General features: G+C 37.5%; 1 protein-coding gene across 1 annotated transcript; it reads right to left on the reverse strand.

The window, feature by feature from the left end:
* Positions 1-469: 469 nt before the first annotated feature.
* On the reverse strand, positions 470-17,483 carry LOC130966823 (protein FAR-RED IMPAIRED RESPONSE 1-like). Its single transcript, XM_057891647.1, has 4 exons — positions 17,210-17,483; positions 17,019-17,105; positions 16,343-16,873; positions 470-687 (listed from the first exon to the last, which is right to left on the reverse strand). Exons 1-4 carry the CDS (start codon positions 17,481-17,483, stop codon positions 470-472), a joined length of 1,110 nt encoding a protein of 369 aa, XP_057747630.1.
* Positions 17,484-20,660: the final 3,177 nt, after the last annotated feature.

Genomic DNA, 20,660 nt, shown 5'->3' on the forward strand with positions numbered 1-20,660 from the left:
ATCCTAATCTATAATCCCCTTTATGGTTTTATCACCACTAAAATTTTCTTCTCCAACTCTCATCCACATCTATCACAACTGCGAGTACCACCTTCACTCCAATCACCACCCCCGTCGCCTCCTTCTTCTTACCACTACCATCCTCCCAACAAACAACTAAATTCAGAGGTCAGAAGCTAGATAGATCTATGCAAAACTATAAACCATAACTAAATACTAGTCACTGCCACCATTCCCAAAACCACAGTCATTGCCATTGTCATAACTGCCACTTCCATCACCACTGTTTCTGTTGTATCCACCTTAACAACGACCACTACCATTAGTGAGGACAGTGCCTCCAGTGGTGAGCTTCGTCGACGGTGACAGCAGACGTGACAGTGGCGGAACGGTTCCTCCTCCATTGCAACTCTCCTATTTTTCTCTGGCTAATCTGAGCTCCCCCTCTCTTCGTTCTCTACGCCTCCAGCTACGATGGCAACACATCTCTTCCTTTCTCTGGTGGCAGTTTTGACAGCCGCGACTTTGAGGGAAGCTTTGGCAGCGTCAACACATCCCTTCCTTCCTCTCCTCGGTTTTGTCGTTTTCTTTCACTATCTCTGTTTCGACCTTTTCTCTCACTCTTTCTCTCTTGCTCGATGCCAACGGTGATGGCCACTCCCAGTCTTACCAGCACCCCTTTTTTTCCTAATTTTTGACACTTTTAAAAAATTAATTGTATTTCTTATAGTATTTGCAGTAGGATAGAGAGGGGATAAGAAATTAAGGTTAAAAGAATGGTAATTTGAAAATTTTAGGAAGCTTTTTAGAGTTTAGATTTTTTTTTCGTACAATACCCATCTTTCATGGTACAATTTCAATTTCGTTGTTTTATAGGTAGATTTGTTGGCGTTTAAAATTTTCATGAATAAAAATAGTAATTTATCGTTATTTTAATGGATGAATTATGAACTACGTCTTAATTTAAAATGGATCGTGAATGAAGATTTGAAGAAAAAAATATATTAGACTACACGTTATGAAAATAAGGATTAGGGTTTGAGGGAAGGAGGATAGAGAATACAGAGAATGATAGGTAAATCTATTATTGATTGTGTCCATTAGAGTCTAGAGAACATGAGAGGAGCTATTTACAGCCAAGGGCCCAATGCCTCACTAGGGAATCCACAATAAATATATTTATAACACTATTCCTTGAATGTCCCTAGTAGTAATAGTAAACTAGTGCCTCATAAAAAAACCTTACTAAAAAAATATCGTGAAGGAAAAAGAGCACACTGTCAAGTAATACATTAGGTAGCTACCTCGTTAAAAATCTTACCAGAAAAAACCCAAAGCGGGATAAAAACCATGGTTAAGGAAAAGAGTACAGTTCGTATTACTCCCCCTGATAATTACATCACTTGATATCTCTTAGTCGGCGCATTCCTATCTTATATACTAGTTCCTCAAATATTGAAGTAGGTAGTGCTTCAGTGAACCTATCTACTAAATTATTATTGGAATGGATTTGTTGAACGTCTATATCACCACTTTGTTGAAGATCATGAGAGTAGAAGAGTTTTGGTGAAATGTGTTTTGTTCTATCTCCTTTGATGTATCCTTCTTTTAGTTGATGTATGCAAGTAAAGTTATCTTCGTGTACGACTCTTGGCATTTTCTTCACAGGTAAGCCACATATATCTTGGACATGTTGGGCGATTGACCTAAGCCAAACACATTCTCGAATCGCTTCATGAAATGCTAATATTTCTACCAGGAATGCTACATATCCATGTAACTATGTAACCAAGTTGACCCAAGCCCAAATAAATTTACCCGCCTCCAACGTCACTAAAATAAACGTGACTTCCACACGCTTCATTATAAAAAATATTCCTTCTTCTTCAAAACGCACGAAACCGATCCTTCTGTTCGAATCTCTCTCAAAATCACTCAAATTTCAGTCACGTTCTCTACGAAAACCACTATTGCAGAAGAATAGCGAGAAGATTTGGCAACGAACAACCACAAACGAACAAAAATAGCAACATAGACTACCAAAGGTATGAGAAAACTAATCTTCACTTGAAATCTTGCAATGTCGCTTTTTTCCTAGTTGCATTTTAGGTTTACTGGATTGATTTGCTTCGTTTAGAAGATCGAACTATTGTGAATGCATTTTTACAGTATAATTAGGGCTTGAAATGAAATTTGTTGTTATTTTCAATCAGTTCAGTTGATAGTGTAACTAGGGCTTTGAAATTGGTTGTTACTTGGTACACAAAAATGTTATACACAACTCCGTGCAGCTGACCAGCAAGTGCACTGGGTCGTCCAAGTAATACCTTACGTGAGTAAGGGTCGATCCCACGGAGATTGTCGGTTTGAAGCAAGCTAAGGTCATCTTGTAAATCTCAGTTAGGCGGATTCAAATGGTTATGGGGTTTTGATAATTAAAAAAACGAAATAGAACATAAAGTAGGATAGAAATACTTATGCAATTCATTGGTGGGAATTTCAGATAAGCGTGTGAAGATACTTTGTTCCCTATGAGCCTTTGCTTTCCTATTGCCTTCATCCAATCATTCATACTCCTTTCCATGGCAAGTTGTATGCAGGTGGATCACCGTTGTCAGTGGCTACCATCCATCCTCTCAGTGAAAATGGTCCTCTACGGTTTTCCACATGGCTAATCAGCTGTCGGTTCTTGATCGTGTCGGAGTAAGATCCATTGATCCTTTTGTGCACTGTCACTGTACCTCACAGTCGCGAGTTTGAAGCTCGTCACAGTCATCCCATCCCAGATCCTACTCGGAATACCATAGACAAGGTTTAGACTTTTTGGATCTCAAGAATGCTGCCAATTGATTCTAGCTTATACCACGAAGACTCTGATCGCATGGAATGGAAGCTCTGTTGTCAGGAGAGGCAACCATGCGTCGTGAACCAGTAGGCCAAGAGATACACACTCAAGCTCTCGCAGATAGAACGGAAGTGGTTGTCAGGCACGCGTTCATAAGGAAGGATGATGATGAGTGTCACGGATCATCACATCCAACAGGTTGAAGTACGAATGAATATCTTAGAACAAGAATAAGCGTGCATTGAATGGAAAATAGTAGTACTTGCATTAATTCATGAGGAACAGCAGAGCTCCACACCTTTATCTATGATGTGTAGAAACTCCACCATTGAAAATACATAAGAACATTAGCCATGTCTCCCAAATAGCATGAAACAAATGAAAAAGGGTTCAAAGACCTGATCCCAAGATCAAAGATGATCAAAAGATAAAAATACAATAGTAAAAGGTCCTATTTATAGAGAACTAGTAGTAAATGATGCAGAAATTCACTTTCGGGGCCCACTTGGTGTGTGCTTGGGCTGAAAATTGAAGCTTTCACGTGCATAGGCTTTTCTTGGAGTTAAACACCAGCTTTGATGCCAGTTTGGGCGTTTAACTCCAATTCTGGTGCCAGTTTGGGCGTTTTACGCGAGAATTTTTATGCTCACTTGGAACGCCAGTTTGGACCATCAAATCTCAGGCAAAATATGGACTATTATACATTGCTGGAAAGCCCAAGATGTCTACTTTCCAACGCAATTGAGAGCGCACTAATTGAACTTCTGTAGCTCCAGAAAATCTATTTCGAGTGTAGGGAGGTCAGAATCCAACAACATCTGCAGTCCTTTTTCAGCCTCTGAATCAGATTTTTGCTCAGGTCCCTCAATTTCAGCCAGAAAATACCTGAAGTCACAGAAAAACACACAAAATCATAGTAAAGTACAGAAATGTGATTTTTGCATAAAAACTAATAATTAAATACTAAAAACTAACTAAATTATACTAAAAACTATCTAAAAACAATGCCAAAAAGCGTATAAATTATCCGCTTATCACAACACCAAACTTAAATTGTTGCTTGTCCCCAAGCAACTAAAAAAAATAGAATAAAAAGAAGAGAATATATAATGAATCTCACATATCAATGAAACTTAGTCCCAATCAGATGAGCGGGGCTAGTAGCTTTTTACTTTTGAACAGTTTTGGCATCTCACTTTATCCTTTGAAATTCAGAATGATTGGCATCTATAGGAACTCAGAATTTAGATAGTGTTGTTGATTCTCCTAGTTCAGTATGTTGATTCTTGAACACAGCTTCTTTATGAGTCTTGGCCGTGACCCTAAGCACTTTGTTTTCCAGTATTACCACCGGATACATAAATGCCATAGACACATAACTGGGTGAACCTTTTCAGATTGTGACTCAGCTTTGCTAAAGTCCCCAGTTATAGGTGTCCAGAGTTCTTAAGCACACTCTTTTGCTTTGGACCACGACTTTAACCACTTAGTCTCAAGCTTTTCACTTGGACCTGCATGCCACAAGCACATGGTTAGGGACAGCTTGATTCAGTCGCTTAGGCCAGGATTTTATTCCTTTGGGCCCTCCTATCCATTAATGCTCAAAGCCTTGGATCCCTTTTTACCCTTGTTTTTTGGTTTAAAGGGCTATTGGCTTTTTCTGCTTGCTTTTTCTTTTTCGCCTCTTTTTTTTTCACTGCTTTTTTTTGCTTCAAGAATCAATTTCATGATTTTTCAGATTATCAATAACATTTCTCTTTGTTCATCATTCTGTCAAGAGCCAACAATTTTAACATTCATAAACTTCACTATAAAAAATATGCACTGTTCAAGCATTCATTCAGAAAAACAAAAAGTATTGTCACCACATCAAAATAATTGAACTAACTTCAAGATAAAATTTGAAATTCAAGTACTTCTTGTTCTTTTGTAATTAGCCACATTTTTCATTTAAGAGAGGTGAAGGATTCATGGAATTATTCATAGATTTAAGAGATAGACACTAGACACTAATGATCATGTAATGAAGACACAAACATAGATAACACATAAAGCATAAAAATCGAAAAACAGAAAAATAAGAACAAAGAAATCAAAGAACAGGTCCACCTTAGTGATGGCGGCTAGTTCTTCCTCTTGAAGATCCAATGGAACGCCTAAGCTCCTTTATGTCTCTTCCTTGCTTTTGTTGCTCTTCCCTAATGGCTATTTGATCCTCTCTAATTTCATGGAGAAAAATGGAGTGCTCTTGGTGCTCCATCCTTAGTTGCTCCATATTGGAACTCAAATCTCCCAAAGAGGTGTTGAGTTGCTCCCAATAGTTGTGTGGAGAAAAATGCATCCCTTGAGGTATCTCAGGGAGTTCTTGATGAGGGACTTCCTCATGCTCTTGTTGAGGTCCATGAGCGGGCTCTCTTATTTGCTACATCCTCTTCTTAGTGATGGGCTTGTCCTCTTCAATAAGGATGTCTTCCTCTATGACTATTCTAGTTAAATTGCATAGGTGACAGATGAGATGAGGGAAGGCTAACCTTGCCAAAGTGGAGGGCTTGTCAGCCACTTTGTACAGTTCTAGAGGTATGATCTCATGAACTTCCACTTTCTCTCCACTCATGATGCTATGGATCATGATAGCCCGATCTATAGTCACTTCGGATCGGTTACTAGTAGGAATGATGAAGCGTTGGATGAATTCCAACCATCATCTGGCCATGAGTTTAAGGTCATGCCTTCTCAATTGAACTGGCTTACCTTTGGAGTCTCTTTTCCACTGAGCTCCTTCCACACATATGTCCATGAGGACTAGGTCCAACCTTTGATCAAAGTTGACCATTCTAGTGTAGGGGCGTGTATCTCCTTACATCATTGGCAAGTTGAATGCCAACCTTACATTTTCCAGACTGAAATCTAAGTATTTTCCCCGAACCATGGTAAGCCAATTCTTTGGGTTCGGGTTCACACTTTGATCATGGTTCTTAGTGATCCATGCATTAGCATAGAACTCTTGAACCATTAAGATTCTGACTTGTTGAATGGGGTTGGTGAGAACTTCCCAACCTCTTCTTCGAATCTCATGTCGGATCTCTTGATACTTATTCCTTTTGAGCATGAAAGGGACCTCAGGGATCACCTTCTTCTTGGCCACAACTTCATAGAAGTGGTCTTGATGGATCTTAGAGATGAATCTCTCCATCTCCCATGACTCGGAGGTGAAAGCTTTTGCCTTCCCTTTCCTCTTTCTAGAGGTTTTTCCGGCCTTAGGTGCCATAAATGGTAATGAAAAAACAAAAAGCAACGCTTTTTTCACACCAAACTTAAAAGGTTTGCTCGTCCTCGAGCAAAGTAAGAAAGAAAGACGGAGAAGAAGAAGGAATGGAGGAAAAGGAGGGTGAAGAAAGGTTCGGCCTTTTAGGGAAAAAGTGGTGTGTATGATGTGTGAAAATGATGGATGGATGAGGGGTTTATATAGGAGTGGAGAGAGGGGTAGGTTCGTGTATTGGGGGTTGGGTTTGGGAGGGAAAGTTTTTGAATTTTGAAAGATGGGGTAGGTGGGGTTTTTTTGGGGAAGAGTGGGTGGATGTGAGTGGTGAAGAGGTGATGGGGGAGAGAGATAGAGATGATTGGTGAAGGGTATTTGGGAAAGGGTGTTATTAGAATGTGTGAAGAAGAGAGAGTGAGTTGAGGTAGGTGGGGATTCTGTGGGGTCCACAGATCCTGAGGTGTCAAGAATTTCTCATCCCTGCACCATTTTGGCGTGTAAATGCCCTCTGGGTGCCAATCCTGGCGTTAAATGCCAGGTTGTTGCCCATTTCTGGCGTTTAACTTCAGCTTTTCTTCCCTTTCTGGTGTTGAACGCCAACTTGGTACCCTTTTCTGGCATTAAACGCTAGTCTAATGCCCTATTCTGGTGTTAAACACCCAGAATGGTGCCAGACTGGGCGTTTAACGCCCATTCTGCTACCCTTACTGGCGTTTAAACGCCAATAAGCTCCTCCTCCAGGGTGTGCTATTTTTAATGCTATTTTTTAATTTGCTTTGATTTTTGCAGTTGTTTTTATGACTCCACATGATCATTAACCTAAAGAAAACATAAAATAACAATGGAAATTTAACATAGATAAATAAAAATTGGGTTGCCTCCCAATAAGCACTTCTTTAATGTCAATAGCTTGACAGTAAGCTCTTATGGAGCTTCACAGATGTTCAGAGCATAGTTGAGGCCTCCCAACACCAAACTTAGAGTTTGAATGTGGGGGATTTGGTTGACTCTGTATTGAGAGAAGCTTTTCATGCTTCTTCTCCATGTGTAAAGAAGGAGATCCGTGAGCCTTAAACACAAGGTAGTCGCCATTCACTTGAAGGACAAGCTCTCCTCTGTCAACAATCACAGCTTTTGCTGTGGCTAGGAAGGGTCTGCCAAGGATGATGGATTCATCCTCATCCTTCTCCGTGTCTAGGATTATGAAATTAGCAGGGATGTAAAGGCCTTCAACCTTCACCAAGACATCCTCTACAAGTCCACAAACCTGCTTCTTTGATTTGTCTGCCATCTCTAGTGAGATTATTGCAGCTTGAACCTCAAAGATTCCCAGTTTTTCCATTACAAAGAGTGACATGAGGTTTATGCCTGACCCCAGGTCACACAGAGCCTTCTTAAAGGTCATGGTGCCTATGGTGCAAGGTATTAAGAACCTTCCGGGATCCGGTTTCTTTTGAGGTATCTTCAACTGAGCCAAGGCGTTTAGTTCATTAATGAGCAACGGAGGTTCATCCTCCTAAGTCTCATTACCAAATAGTTTGGCATTTAGCTTCATGATTGCTCCTAGATACTGAGCAATTTGCTCTTCAGTAGTAACTTCATCTTCTTCAGAAGAAGAATATTCTTCAGAGCTCATGAATGGTAATAGAAAGTTCAGTGGAATCTCTATGGTCTCTAGATGAGCCTCAGATTCCTTTCGTTCCTCATGAGGGAACTCCCTAGTAGTCAGTGGACGTCCCATGAGGTCTTTCTCTCTGGGAATCATGTCCTCCTCACTCTCTCCAGGTTCGGCCATGTTGGTCATGGTTATGGCCTTGCACTCTCTCTTGGGATTTTCTTCTGTATTACTTGGGAGAGTGCTAGGAGGAGTTTCAGTAACCTTTTTACTCAACTGACCCACTTGTGCCTCCAAATTTCTAATGGAGGATCTTGTTTCATTCATGAAACTTAGTGTGGTCTTCAATAGATCAGAGACTATGGTTGCTAAGCCAGAACGACTCTGCTCAGAGTTCTCTATCAGTTGCTGAGAAGATGATGGAAAAGGCTTGCTATTGCTAAACCTATTTCTTCCACCATTATTGTTGTTGAAGTCTTGTTGAGGCTTCTGTTGATCCTTCCATGAGAAATTTGGGTAATTTCTCAATGAAGAATTGTAGGTGTTTCCATAGGATTCCTCCATGTAATTCACCTCTTCCATTGCAGGATTCTCAGGGTCATAAGCTTTTCCTTCAGAGGAGGCTTCTTTAGCACTACCAGATGCAGCTTCCAATCCAGTCAGATTCTGAGAAATTATATTGACTTGCTGAGTCAATATTTTGTTCTGAGCCAATATGGCATTCAGAGTATCAATCTCAAGAACTCCTTTCTTCTGAGTTGTCCCATTGTTTACAGGATTTCTTTCAGAAGTGTATATGAACTGGTTATTTGCAACTATTTCAATGAGTTCTTGGGCTTCTGCAGGTATTTTCTTCAGATGAATAGATCCGCCTGCAGAATGGTCCAATGACATCTTGGATAACTCAAACAGACCATCATAGAAGATACCTATGATGATCCATTCTGAAAGCATGTCTGAAGGACACCTTCTGATTAATTGCTTGTATCTTTCCCAAGCTTTATAGAGGGATTCACCTTCTTTCTGTTTGAAGGTTTGAACTTCCACTCTAAGCTTACTCATCTTTTGAGGTGGAAAGAATTTAGCTAAGAAGGAATTAACCAGCTTTTCCCAAGAGTTCAGGCCGTCTCTAGGTTGTGAGTTCAACCATATACTAGCTCTGTCTCTTACAGCAAAAGGGAAAAGCATAAGTCTGTAGACCTCGGGATCAACTCCATTGGTTTTAACAGTGTCACAGATTTGCAAAAATTTAGCCAAGAACTGATGAGGATCTTCCAATGAAAGTCCATAAAACTTGCAATTCTATTGCATCAGAGAAACTAATTGAGGCTTAAGCTCAAAGTTGTTTGCTCCAATGGCAGGAATAGAGATGCTTCTCCCATAGAAATCGGGAGTTGGTGCAGTAAAGTCACCAAGCACCTTCCTTGCATTATTGTCATTGTTGTTATTTTCTGCTGCCATGTCTTCTTCTTTTTCAAAAATTTCTGTCAGGTCCTCTCCAGGGTTGTGCTTTAGCTTTTCTTAGCTTCCTCTTCAGAGTCCTTTCAGGTTCAGGATCAGCTTCAACAAGAATGCCTTTATCTTTGTTCCTACTTATATGAAAGAGAAAAAAATAAAGAAAGTATGGAATCCTCTATGTCACAGTATAGAGATTCCTTGATGTGTTAGAGGAAAAGAAGAATAGAAGGATGAGGTAGAGAATTCGAGCTTATAGAGAGAGGGGGTCCGAATTATCAAAGGAGGATAATTGTTAGTGATTAAATAGAAAGGGATGGGAGAGAGAAGAATTCGAATATTAAAATTAAAATAATTAATTAATTAAAAATATTTTTGAAAAAGTGGTTAGTGATTTTTGAAAATTAGAGAGAAAAAGATAGTTAGGTGGTTTTGAAAAAGATGAGAAATAGTGAAAAGATTTGAAAATCATTTTTTGAAAAGATAAAAAGTTAGAAAAGATTTTTTAACTCAAAATTTGAAAAAGATATGATTTGAAAAAGATTTGATTGAAAAAGATATGTTTGAAAAGATATGATTGAAAAACAAATTAAAAAAAAGATTTGATTTTAAAATTGATGACTTGACTAACAAGAAATTAAAAGATATGATTCTAGAATTCAAATATTGAACTTTTCTTAACAAGAAAGTAACAAATTTGAAATTTTTGAATCACCACATTAATTGTTAGCAAGGATTTTCGAAAATATTAAAAGAAAAATGAAAAAAGATTTGATTTTGAAAAAGATATGATTGATATGAGAGGATATGAAAAAGATAAGATTTTGAAAAATTAGTTTTAAAACTTGAATAATTGAAAAAGATTTGAATTGAAAACAAAATTACCTCCTTGGTGCTATCCTAGCATTAAACGCCCAGAATGGTATCCATTCTGGCGTTTAACGCCCACTTGTCTACCTCCTTGGGTGTTAAACGCCCAGCCAGGTACCCTGGCTGGCGTTTAAACGTCAGAAATGCTTCCTTACTGGGCGTTTTGAACGCCCAGTTTTTTTCTGTGATTCCTCTGCTGTATGTTCTGAATCTTCAATTCTCTGTATTATTGACTTGAAAAGACATAATTTTGAATTTTTTTTGAATTTTTAATGATGAGAGAGAAAAAAACAACAGAATGAAATTAAACATAAAAACTAAGATCAAACAAGGGATGCATGCAAGAACACTTTGAAGATCATGATGAACATCAAGAACATATTTTTGAAAATTTTTAAAAAAAGAAAGACATGCAAGACACCAAACTTAGAAATACTAGAAACACTAACAAATTGAGAATGCACATGAGAAATAGCAAAAGACACAAAACAAGAGAATTTAAAGATCAGACAAAGAAAATCATCAAGAACAACTTGAAGATCATGAGGACACAATGAATATATTTTCGAAAAATGCAATGATTATTAAAAACATGCAACTGACACCAAACTTAGAATGTGACACTAGACTCAAATAAGAAACACAAAAATATTTTTGATTTTATGATTTTATAAATTTTTTTATATTTTATTTTTTTTCAAAAATTATTTTGAAAAAGAAAATAAGAAACTCAATTTTTAATAAGAATTCCAGGAATCATGCAATGTTAGTCTAAAACTTCAGTCTAAAAAGATTAGACTTGGCTAACCAAGCTTCAGCAGGACATTACATACAATAGCCAAATTGATGGGAATCAATTAGCTCCTGTGATGATAAAAATATCATCTGAAACTCTAGAATTCATTCTTAAAAATTCTGAAGAACAAAATAAAAATAAAAATACCTAATCTAAGCAACAAGATGAACCGTCAGTTGTCCAAACTCGAACAATCCCTGACAACGGCACCAAAAACTTGGTACACAAAATCGTTATACACAATTCCGTGCAGCTGACCAGCAAGTGCACTGGGTCGTCCAAGTAATACCTTACGTGAGTAAGTGTCGATCCCACGGAGATTATTGGCTTGAAGCTATCTTGTAAATCTCAGTCAGGCAGATTCAAATGGTTATGGGGTTTTGATAATTAAAAGAACGAAATAGAACATAAAGTAGGATAGAAATACTTATGCAATTCATTGGTGGGGATTTCAGATAAGCATGTGAAGATGCTTTGTTCCCTCTGAGCCTCTGCTTTCCTATTGCCTTCATCCAATCATTCATACTCCTTTCCATGGCAAGTTGTATGTAGGTGAATCACCGTTGTCAGTGGCTACCATCCATCCTCTCAATGAAAATGGTCCTCTACGGTTTTCCGCATGGCTAATCAGCTGTCGGTTCTCGATCGTGTCGGAGTAAGATTCATTGATCCTTTTGTGCACCGTCACTGCGCCCCCACAGTCGCGAGTTTGAAGCTCGTCACAGTCATCCCATCCCAGATCCTACTCGAAATACCACAGACAAGGTTTAGACTTTCTGGATCTCAAGAATGATGCTAATTGATTCTAGCTTATACCACGAAGACTCTGATCGCACGGAATGGAAGCTCTATTGTCAGGAGAGGCAACCATGCGTCGTGAACCAGTAGGCCAAGAGATACACACTCAAGCTCTCGCAGATAGAACGGAAATGGTTGTCAGTCACGGGTTCATAAGGAAAGATGATGATGAGTGTCACGGATCATCACATCCATCAGGTTGAAGTACGAATGAATATCTTAGAATAAGAATAAGCATGAATTGAATGGAAAACAGTAGTACTTGCATTAATTCATGAGGAACAGCAGAGCTCCACACCTTAATCTATGATGTGTAGAAACTCTACCATTGAAAATACATAAGAACATTGGCCATGCCTCCTAAATAGCATGAAACAAACAAAAAAGGGTTCAAAGACCTAATCTCAAGATCAAAGATGATCAAAAGATAAAAATACAATAGTAAAAGGTCCTATTTATAGAGAACTAGTAACCTAGGGTTTACATAAATAAGTAAATGATGCAGAAATCCACTTCCGGGGTCCACTTGGTGTGTGCTTGGGCTGAGCATTAAAGCTTTCATGTGTATAGGCTTTTCTTGGAGTTAAACGCCAGCTTTGGTGCCAGTTTGGGCGTTTAACTCCAATTCTGGTGCCAGTTTGGGCGTTTTACGCCAGAATTTTTATGCTGACTTGGAATGCCATTTTGGGCCATCAAATCTCAGGCAAAGTATAAACTGTTATACATTGCTGGAAAGCCCAAGATGTCTACTTTCCAACGCAATTAAGAACGTGCTAATTGGATTTTTGTAGCTCCAGAAAATCCATTTCGAGTGCAGGGAGGTCAGAATCCAATAGCATCTGCAGTCCTTTTTCAGCATCTGAATCAGATTTTTGCTCAGGTCCCTCAATTTCAGCCAAAAAATACCTGAAATCATAGAAAAACACAAAAACTCATAGTAAAGTCCAGAAATGTGATTTTTTCATAAAAACTAATAATTATATACTAAAAACTAACTAAATCATACTAAAAACTACCTAAAAACAATGCCAAAAAGCGTATAAATTATCCGCTCATCATTACTCTGTTCAGTACTTCTTTTGCATGGAAAAATATTATTCTTGTTGATTGAAAGTTTGTAACCACTTATTCACCACATGTACATTGTTCGGTTTAGTGGCCTTTGTGATTTCGGTACACCAAGTGATTGTTGTTCGGTCCGGTGGCCTCTTTTTACTATGTTTAGTGTTTAAGATTATTGTGGTAGCATACAGCAATCATTTTCTAGCTCTTTCATTATTTATCATGTTTGATTCTGTGCAAGAATGAGTTTTTCCGTGGCCTGCGACATTTTAATTGACTTGATTAAGATATACATGCTTTTGCTTATCGGTTTGGATAGTTTAACTAGGACTTTAAAATTGGTTGTTACTATGTTCAGTACTTCTTTTGCATGGAGAAATACTATTCTTGTTGATTGAAAGTTGATCACCACATGTACATTGTTCGGTTCGGTGGCCTTTGAGATTTTGATTTACTTGATATTTAATTTGTTCAGGGTTTAGGGTTATTGTGATCGCATTTTTACAATATAACTAGGGCTTTGAATGATATTTGTTCTTGTTTTCATTCAGTTCAGTGGATAGTGTAACTAGGACTTTGTACTTGATTGTTACTCTGTTCAGTACTTCTTTTGCATGGGCAAATACTATTCTTGATGATTGAAAGTTGATAACGATTCATTCACAAAATGAAAGTTGTTCGGTTCAGTTGCCTCCTTCTACTTTGTTCAGGGTTAAGATTATTGTGATACTATTATCAGTGTATTGAGTGAAGTAGTGACCAATTTTTTTCATTACAGCAAAACAGAAACAAAACAATGGTGACAAAGAAAGAGAAGCCACACTATAACGTAAGCATATTAAATATATTTATCCGCTTTCATTCAAATAATATCTATTTTGTATTATAAATATATCCTCACATTCTATTTTCAAACAAAGGCAATAGCAACAGTGTTCAAGAATATGAGTCAGTAAAAGAAATATATAGTTGAAGAAATGGGATTCGGTGCCCTGGCACATGTCCCAAAAATGAACGTCTCTCACGCCCTCTTAAGAGAATTGATTGAGTGCTATGATGAGTATCATGGATGCCTGAAAACTCTCCATGGAAAAATATACATAACACCTGCCAAGGTAGCAGCTGCGCTGGGCATAAACCACGGCGGTAATACACTTTTCACTTGCTTATTTTCGGTTCATTGCACCCTATAATTTCAGTTCATTGCTCCCTTTAATTTTGGTTCATTGCTACCTTTAATTTCGGTTCATTGGTATATAAAAAATTAAACTGAACCTTTTTTGGCTCATTTGTTGCTATTAAAATATTGTAGAGAATCATTTTCCTAAAAAGATTGACCATCGCAAACTGAATGAGGAAGACAAGGCAATATTTGACAGCCTTAAATGTGTTACGTTGGCAACTTTGACAAAGTCTGTCCTAAATATGAGTATTGAAGGGGAAGAGAACCGGCAAAAATTCTGCAGGACTTTTGTCGTCTTAGTACAGAAGTGCTTCTTGATGCGGACGACGGTATGCATGACCTCCGCGATCCATAAGCCACCTATCTTTTGTGTGAACAACATCCGACCGTGGGATTGGGCAAATCATGTGCTCAGCTTCTTGAGGAATGGAATCAAAAATAAGATAAAGGGGAAGAAAAGTTCGTTGAGGGTTGTGTTTTTATTTTGATGCTGATATACTTTCATGAAACCAAGTTCCCTCACTTGGATGGACTTGATGCTCCCCCGGCACCGTGGGTGGCCTATTGGACAAAAAAGATGATGCTCGACCGGATTTCTGAGGAAGCAACGGACACAATGGTAATGTGTTGATTTGAATAATTGTGCATGCAAAAATATTTTTCTTGATAATTGAATGTTTATCATGTATTATTCATCACATGAATTGTGTTCGGTTCAGTGTTTATGGTCATTTTGATTCACCTGATTGTTTTTGTATTTCCTCGTTTCAGATGCTTCTAAAATACTCTGCTAACTAAATAAGTTTATGTTTTAGGGACTTTTGTATAGAAAGCAAATAAAGGATAAAAAAACAAAAAGAAAGAAGGTGCAAAACAAAACAACTTTTCTGAAGGGGAAAGAGAAAAGAAAAAGGAAGAAAGAAGAAAAGAGAGTTGTTGTTGTGGATTCTTCTTCGGAAGAAGAATCTTTTTCGGAATCCAAATCAGAATCCGAATTCGACAATATAACGCTGGCAGAAAGAACAAGACAAAAGAGGCTTGTGAAAAAAGAAAAAATTGTTCCGACGGATTCAGAAATATCAAGTGAATCTCAAAACCAGTACAGTTTAACTGGTTCTAATTAACAATATTTTGTTTAACTTGTTTAAAAAAGCAGACACTACTTCTTTTGAATGTGTATATGTCAACATTAATGTAAACGTTAATATTAATGTATATATCTAATGTTAATTTATATATTGATTCAAGATGGATTACTCCTTGTCTTGTTATATACCTGTTGGAACTGCCTGGCTGTTGTTTTGTTGCAGGTTCACAGTGAATAAAATCAGGGTATTTACCAAAAAATTATGAACCCCAAAAATGCAATGAACCGAAATTAATACACGTGGTGAACCGAAAAAGTGCATATCTCAACATAACATAGAGCTAATTTTAAAAGAATCTTACTATCAGAACCCTGAACCCTAAAACCAGAACCCTAAACACTGAACCCTGAACTCATAAACCCTAAATCCCTAAAACTTAAACCCTAAACCCTACACCCTAAAACCTAAACCCTAAACCCTGAACCCGAACCATGAACTCTAAACCCGAATCCTGAACACTGAACTCTAAACCCTAAATGCTAAACCCTAAACCCTAAACCATGAACCCTACCGTAAACCCTAAACTCTTAAAACCCTGAACCCTGAACCCGAAACCCTAGATCCCTAAACTCTAAACCCTAAACCCTCAACCATGAACACGGTGAACCGAAATTAATATATGGGGCGAACCGAAAGTTTGAAACACACTGAACCCCTGTACACTGAACCCTGAACCCATAAAACCTAAACCCTAAAACCCTAATCCCTAAAATCCTAAACCTTAAACCCTAAACCTTAAACCCTAAACCCTAAACCCTGAACTCTGAACTCTGAACCATGAACCAAAAAAAAATTCTAATTATTCAACTTAGAAATTAATACACTATACGAATCGAAAAAATGCATATATCAATATAGAATTTCACAAAAAAGTGACTATTCATTAAAGACTATCAACATTCAGAAATTAAACCTGCTATAACTATGGTGAACCGAAATTTGCTCATGGGCGAACAAAAATTTACATTAATAAAAACTAAAACTTGTACAATCCTCTCTTGGATAATTCATATCTGGCGTATTGTAAAGAATGGAGCTTAACTGAATCGATAATCCGGAGTCTAAAAGGTTCAACTACAAAAGACATAATTGTGTATTAGCAAAATGAAAATTTGAATTTTTAACTAATCAAAAGTAAGTCAATTTTATATTGCTTGGGGCATGTATTTTTCTTTTTCTTCATGGCATTTGAGATCTTTTTTTCTAAGTTTGATCCAAGTCTGTTCTTGGGCCGACCTCTTGTTTTGACACGTGGTGGGCTTTGAAGGTCATTCACATTGCTTAATGTCGCTTCTTCGTGGGTTAACAAACTTTTTCCTTTGCTTCTCCTTTGATATTCTTCCATCTCCGCCATGACCTTGTCAAATGCTCGGTGCAAAATTCTGATCAACTCTTCAGACTCAGATGCAAATTCACATATATTGTGTGATCGAAACACCAATTCGTCAAATCTCTTACTTCTTGGCTCTAGTAGAGGTTCATCTTGGCTACTCTTGATGTGTGTATACCTCCTTTTTATGTTCTTGCTCCAACGTTCCAATATGTATTTTGGTGCCACATTATCCACTTGCTCAAAGCTTAGGACACTTAGGGAATGGTGGCACAATATGCCCCTAGACTCAAACAGCAAGCAATGGCACTTTACATCTCCTGATACTGTGTCGTAGGCGACAACAACCTTATTGAATGTCGAGTTGAAAACCTGCTCTATTACTTCATATGTTGTGAAACCTAGGGTGGAATGCATTGATCTTGTGATACAGTTCACTTTACCTCTTAATTGAGCTTGAACTTCCTTGAACTTCTCATGGGTATATACATGCTGAAACTGTGCCTCTATTGCTGATTTTGTTGCACACGGTATCACAGTGTAAAAATCTGCAGCATCGAATTCTCTCTCTACTTGCTAGGAAATTGTCGTCTTGCTTCCCAAATTGTCTCAAGGAGCTATTCCGTGTGATGAACTTGTTGAAAAATGAATGCATACTCTCGCTCCTTTGTGTGCTTCTCATCCTGGCCCAAAAGTGGTTATCCAAGTAAACCGGAATCCATATATGGCGATCCTCGTACAGCTCTGCATACCAAACCAAAACTATAAGGTCTGGTGAACCGAAAATAGTGCATGCTTTGGAAAAAAAATATGAGCATAAAAATAATTGAAATTGAAATCTCAATTACCTGAAAGCCACTTGTTGCCTCCAAGGCCGTACTTTCTAAGGAAATCGATCCAGTTTCTGTCAAATACTTCTTTTGTGTACGAGTTCCAAACAACATGCCTTATCTCTTGTTCAATTTTGTTGTGTCCCTTATAGCCATTTAATTTTCTTGGAATCTTCTTCATAATGTGCCAGATGCACCAGCGGTGAATTATTGTTGGCATGCACAACTCAATTGCCCTTTGAATCGATGCGCATTGATCGGTAAGAATACCTTTTGGTGCATTCCCTCCCATGCAACGTACCCAACACTCAAATAGCCATTTGAATGATTGGATGTCCTCATTTTTCATCAGCACGCATCCAAGAAGTGTCGACTATCCATGGTGATTCGTGATGAGCGGATAATTTATACGCTTTTTGGCATCGTTTTTAGGTAGTTTTTAGTAAGTTCAAGCTACTTTTAGGGATATTTTCATTAGTTTTTATGTTAAATTCACATTTCTGGACTTTACTATGAGTTTGTGTGTTTTTCTATGATTTCAGGTAATTTCTGGCTGAAATTGAGGGACTTGAGCAAAACTCTGAAAAAGGCTGACAAAAGGACTGCTGATGCTGTTGGAATCTGACCTCCCTGCACTCGAAATGGATTTTCTGAAGCTACAGAACTCCATTTTGCGCGCTCTCAATGGCGTTGGAAAGTAGACATCCAGAGCTTTCCAGCAATATATAATAGTCCATACTTTATTCGGAAATTAACGACGTAACTTGGCGTTGAAAGCCAAGTACATGCTGCTGTCTGGAGTTAAACGCCAGAAAAACGTCATGATCCGGAGTTGAACGCCCAAAACACGTCATAACTCGGAGTTCAACTCCAAGAGAAGTCTCAGCTCATGGATTGATCAAGCTCAGCCCAAGCATACACCAAGTGGGCCCCGGAAGTGGATTTATGCATCAATTACTTACTCATGTAAACCCTAGGAGCTAGTTTATTATAAATAGAACATTTAACTATTGTATTAGATGTCTTTTGACCACGTTACATCTTTGGTCTCAGCTTTGTTTTATTCCTCATCCTAAGAGGCTATTGATCACGTTTTAGGGGGGCTGGCCATTCGGCCATGCCTGAACCTCTTACTTATGTATTTTCAACGGTGGAGTTTCTGCACACCATAGATTAAGGGTGTGGAGCTCTGCTGTACCTCAAGTATTAATGCAATTCTATTTTCTTTCATTCAATTCTTTCTCATTCTTATTCCAAGATATTCATTCGCACCCAAGAACATGATGAAGGTGATGATTATGTGACGCTCATCACCATTCTCACCTATGAACGCGTGTGATTGACAACCACTTCCATTCTACATGCAACAGAGCTTGAATGTGTATCTCTTAGATTCCCCAACAGAATCTTCGTGGTATAAGCTAGATAGATGGCGGCATTTATGAGGATCCGGAAAGTCTCACCTTGTCTGTGGTATTCCGAGTAGGATCCTGGGAGTCCGGAAAGTCTAACCTTGTCTGTGGTATTCCGAGTAGGATTCCGGTAATGAATGACTGTGACGTGCTTCAGACTTGCAAGTGCTGGGCGTGATGACAAACGCAAAAGAATCAAGGGATTCTATTCCAGTAGGCGCGGGAACCAACCAGTGATTAGCCGTGCTGTGACAGAGCGCGTGAGCGTAGTTTTCACTGCGAGGATGGGATGTAGCCTTCGGCCAGGTGATGCCTCCAGACGATTAGCCATGCGAGTGACAGCCGCAGAGGACCATTTTCCCGAGATGATTGAAAGTAGCCATCGTCGAACGGTGAACCCCTATACACAGCTTGCCATGGAAAGGAGTAAGAAGGATTGAGTTGAAGCAGTAGGAAAGCAGGTGTCCTTGAGCCATACAGTATCTCCATATGCTTATCTGAAATCCCCACCAATGAATCTGCATAAGTATCTCTTTTATTATTTCTTTTTATTATTTGATTTTCTAAAATTCCATAATTTTATCTGCCTAACTGAGATTTACAAGGTGACCATAGCTTGCTTCATACCAACAATCTCTGTGGGATCGACCCTTACTCGCGTAAGGTTTATTACTTGGACGACCCAGTACACTTGCTGGTTAGTTGAACGGAGTTGTGTTCACTCGTGCCAATTTCAAATTTCATAATTTTACAATGAGTACAACTTAAAGAATATGGATCACAATTTCGTCCACCAAGTTTTTGGCGCCGTTGCCGGGTATTGTTCGAGTATGGACAACTGACGGTTCATCTTGTTGCTCAGATTAGGTAATTTTCTTTTCAAAAATCTTTTTCAAAATTTTTCTTTTATTTTTCGTTTTTCTAAACTTTATTTTCGAAAAAAATAATAAAAATACAAAAAAATCATAAAATCATAAAAAACCAAAAATATTTTGTGTTTCTTGTTTGAGTCTTGAGTCAATTTTTAAGTTTGGTGTCAATTGCATGCTTTAAAAATTTTTCTTGCATTTTTTCGAAAATCCCATGCATTCATGGTGTTCTTCATGATCTTCAAGTTGTTCTTGACAAGTCTTCTTGTTTGATCTTGATGTTTTCTTGCTTTTTGTTGTTTGTTGTTTTTCATATGCATTTTTCGTTTGTTAGAGTCCATGCATTAAAAATTTCTAAGTTTGGTGTCTTGCATATTTTCTTTGCATCAAAAATTTTTCAAAAATATGTTCTTGATGTTCATCATGATCTTCAAAGTGTTCTTGGTGTTCATCTTGACATTCATAGCATTCTTGCATGCATTCATTGTTTTGATTTAAAAATTTCATGCATTGAGTATTTTTGTTGTTTTTCTCTCATAATTAAAAATTCAAAAATCAAAAAAATATCTTTTCCTTAATTCCCTCCAAATTTTCGAAATTTTTGGTTGACTTGGTCAAAAATTTTTAAAATTAGTTATTTCTTACAAGTTAAGTCAAAATTTCAAATTTTAAAAATCTTATCTTTTCAAAATGTTTTTCAAAAATCATATCTTTTTCATTTTTTAAAAAAAATTTCAAAAATCTTTTTCAAATTATTTTCAAAATCTTTTCCTTATCTTTACATCATATTTTCGAAAATTCACTAATAATTAATGTGATTGGTTCAAAAATTTGAAGTTTGTTACTTTCTTGTTAAGAAAGGATCAATCTTTAAGTTCTAGAATCTTATCTTGTAGTTTCTTGTTAGTTAAGTCATTTTAAAAATTAAATCTTTTTCAAAATATCTTTTTCTTAAAAACTTTTATCTTATCTTTTTATCTTATCCTTCTCAAAATTTTATCTTTTTCAAAATTTGATTTCAAAATATCTTATTATCTTCTTATCTTTTTAAATTTTGATTTCAAATCCTTTTTCAATCAACTAACTAACTTTTTGTTTGTTTCTTATCTTTTTCAAAACCACCTAACTACTTTTCCCTCTCTAATTTTCGAAAATATCTCATCTCTTTTTCAAAAATTCTTTTTAATT

This window comes from Arachis stenosperma, chromosome 3 (genome assembly GCF_014773155.1).
Source record: "Arachis stenosperma cultivar V10309 chromosome 3, arast.V10309.gnm1.PFL2, whole genome shotgun sequence".
NCBI classification, from domain to species: Eukaryota; Viridiplantae; Streptophyta; class Magnoliopsida; order Fabales; family Fabaceae; genus Arachis; species Arachis stenosperma.

What these genes read in the sequence shown, in the direction of transcription:
- LOC130966823 (XM_057891647.1), bottom strand. Translation starts at nt 17,483, where the DNA reads ATGGGAGGGAATGCACCAAAAGGTATTCTTACCGATCAATGCGCATCG. An exon ending in AAGCACACAAAGGAGCGAGA is followed by an intron (nt 16,874 to 17,018) that starts GTATGCATTCAT and finishes CAACAAAATCAG; the next exon opens with CAATAGAGGCACAGTTTCAG. An exon ending in AAGGAGAAGCAAAGGAAAAA is followed by an intron (nt 688 to 16,342) that starts GTTTGTTAACCC and finishes GTCAAAAATTAG; the next exon opens with GAAAAAAAGGGGTGCTGGTA.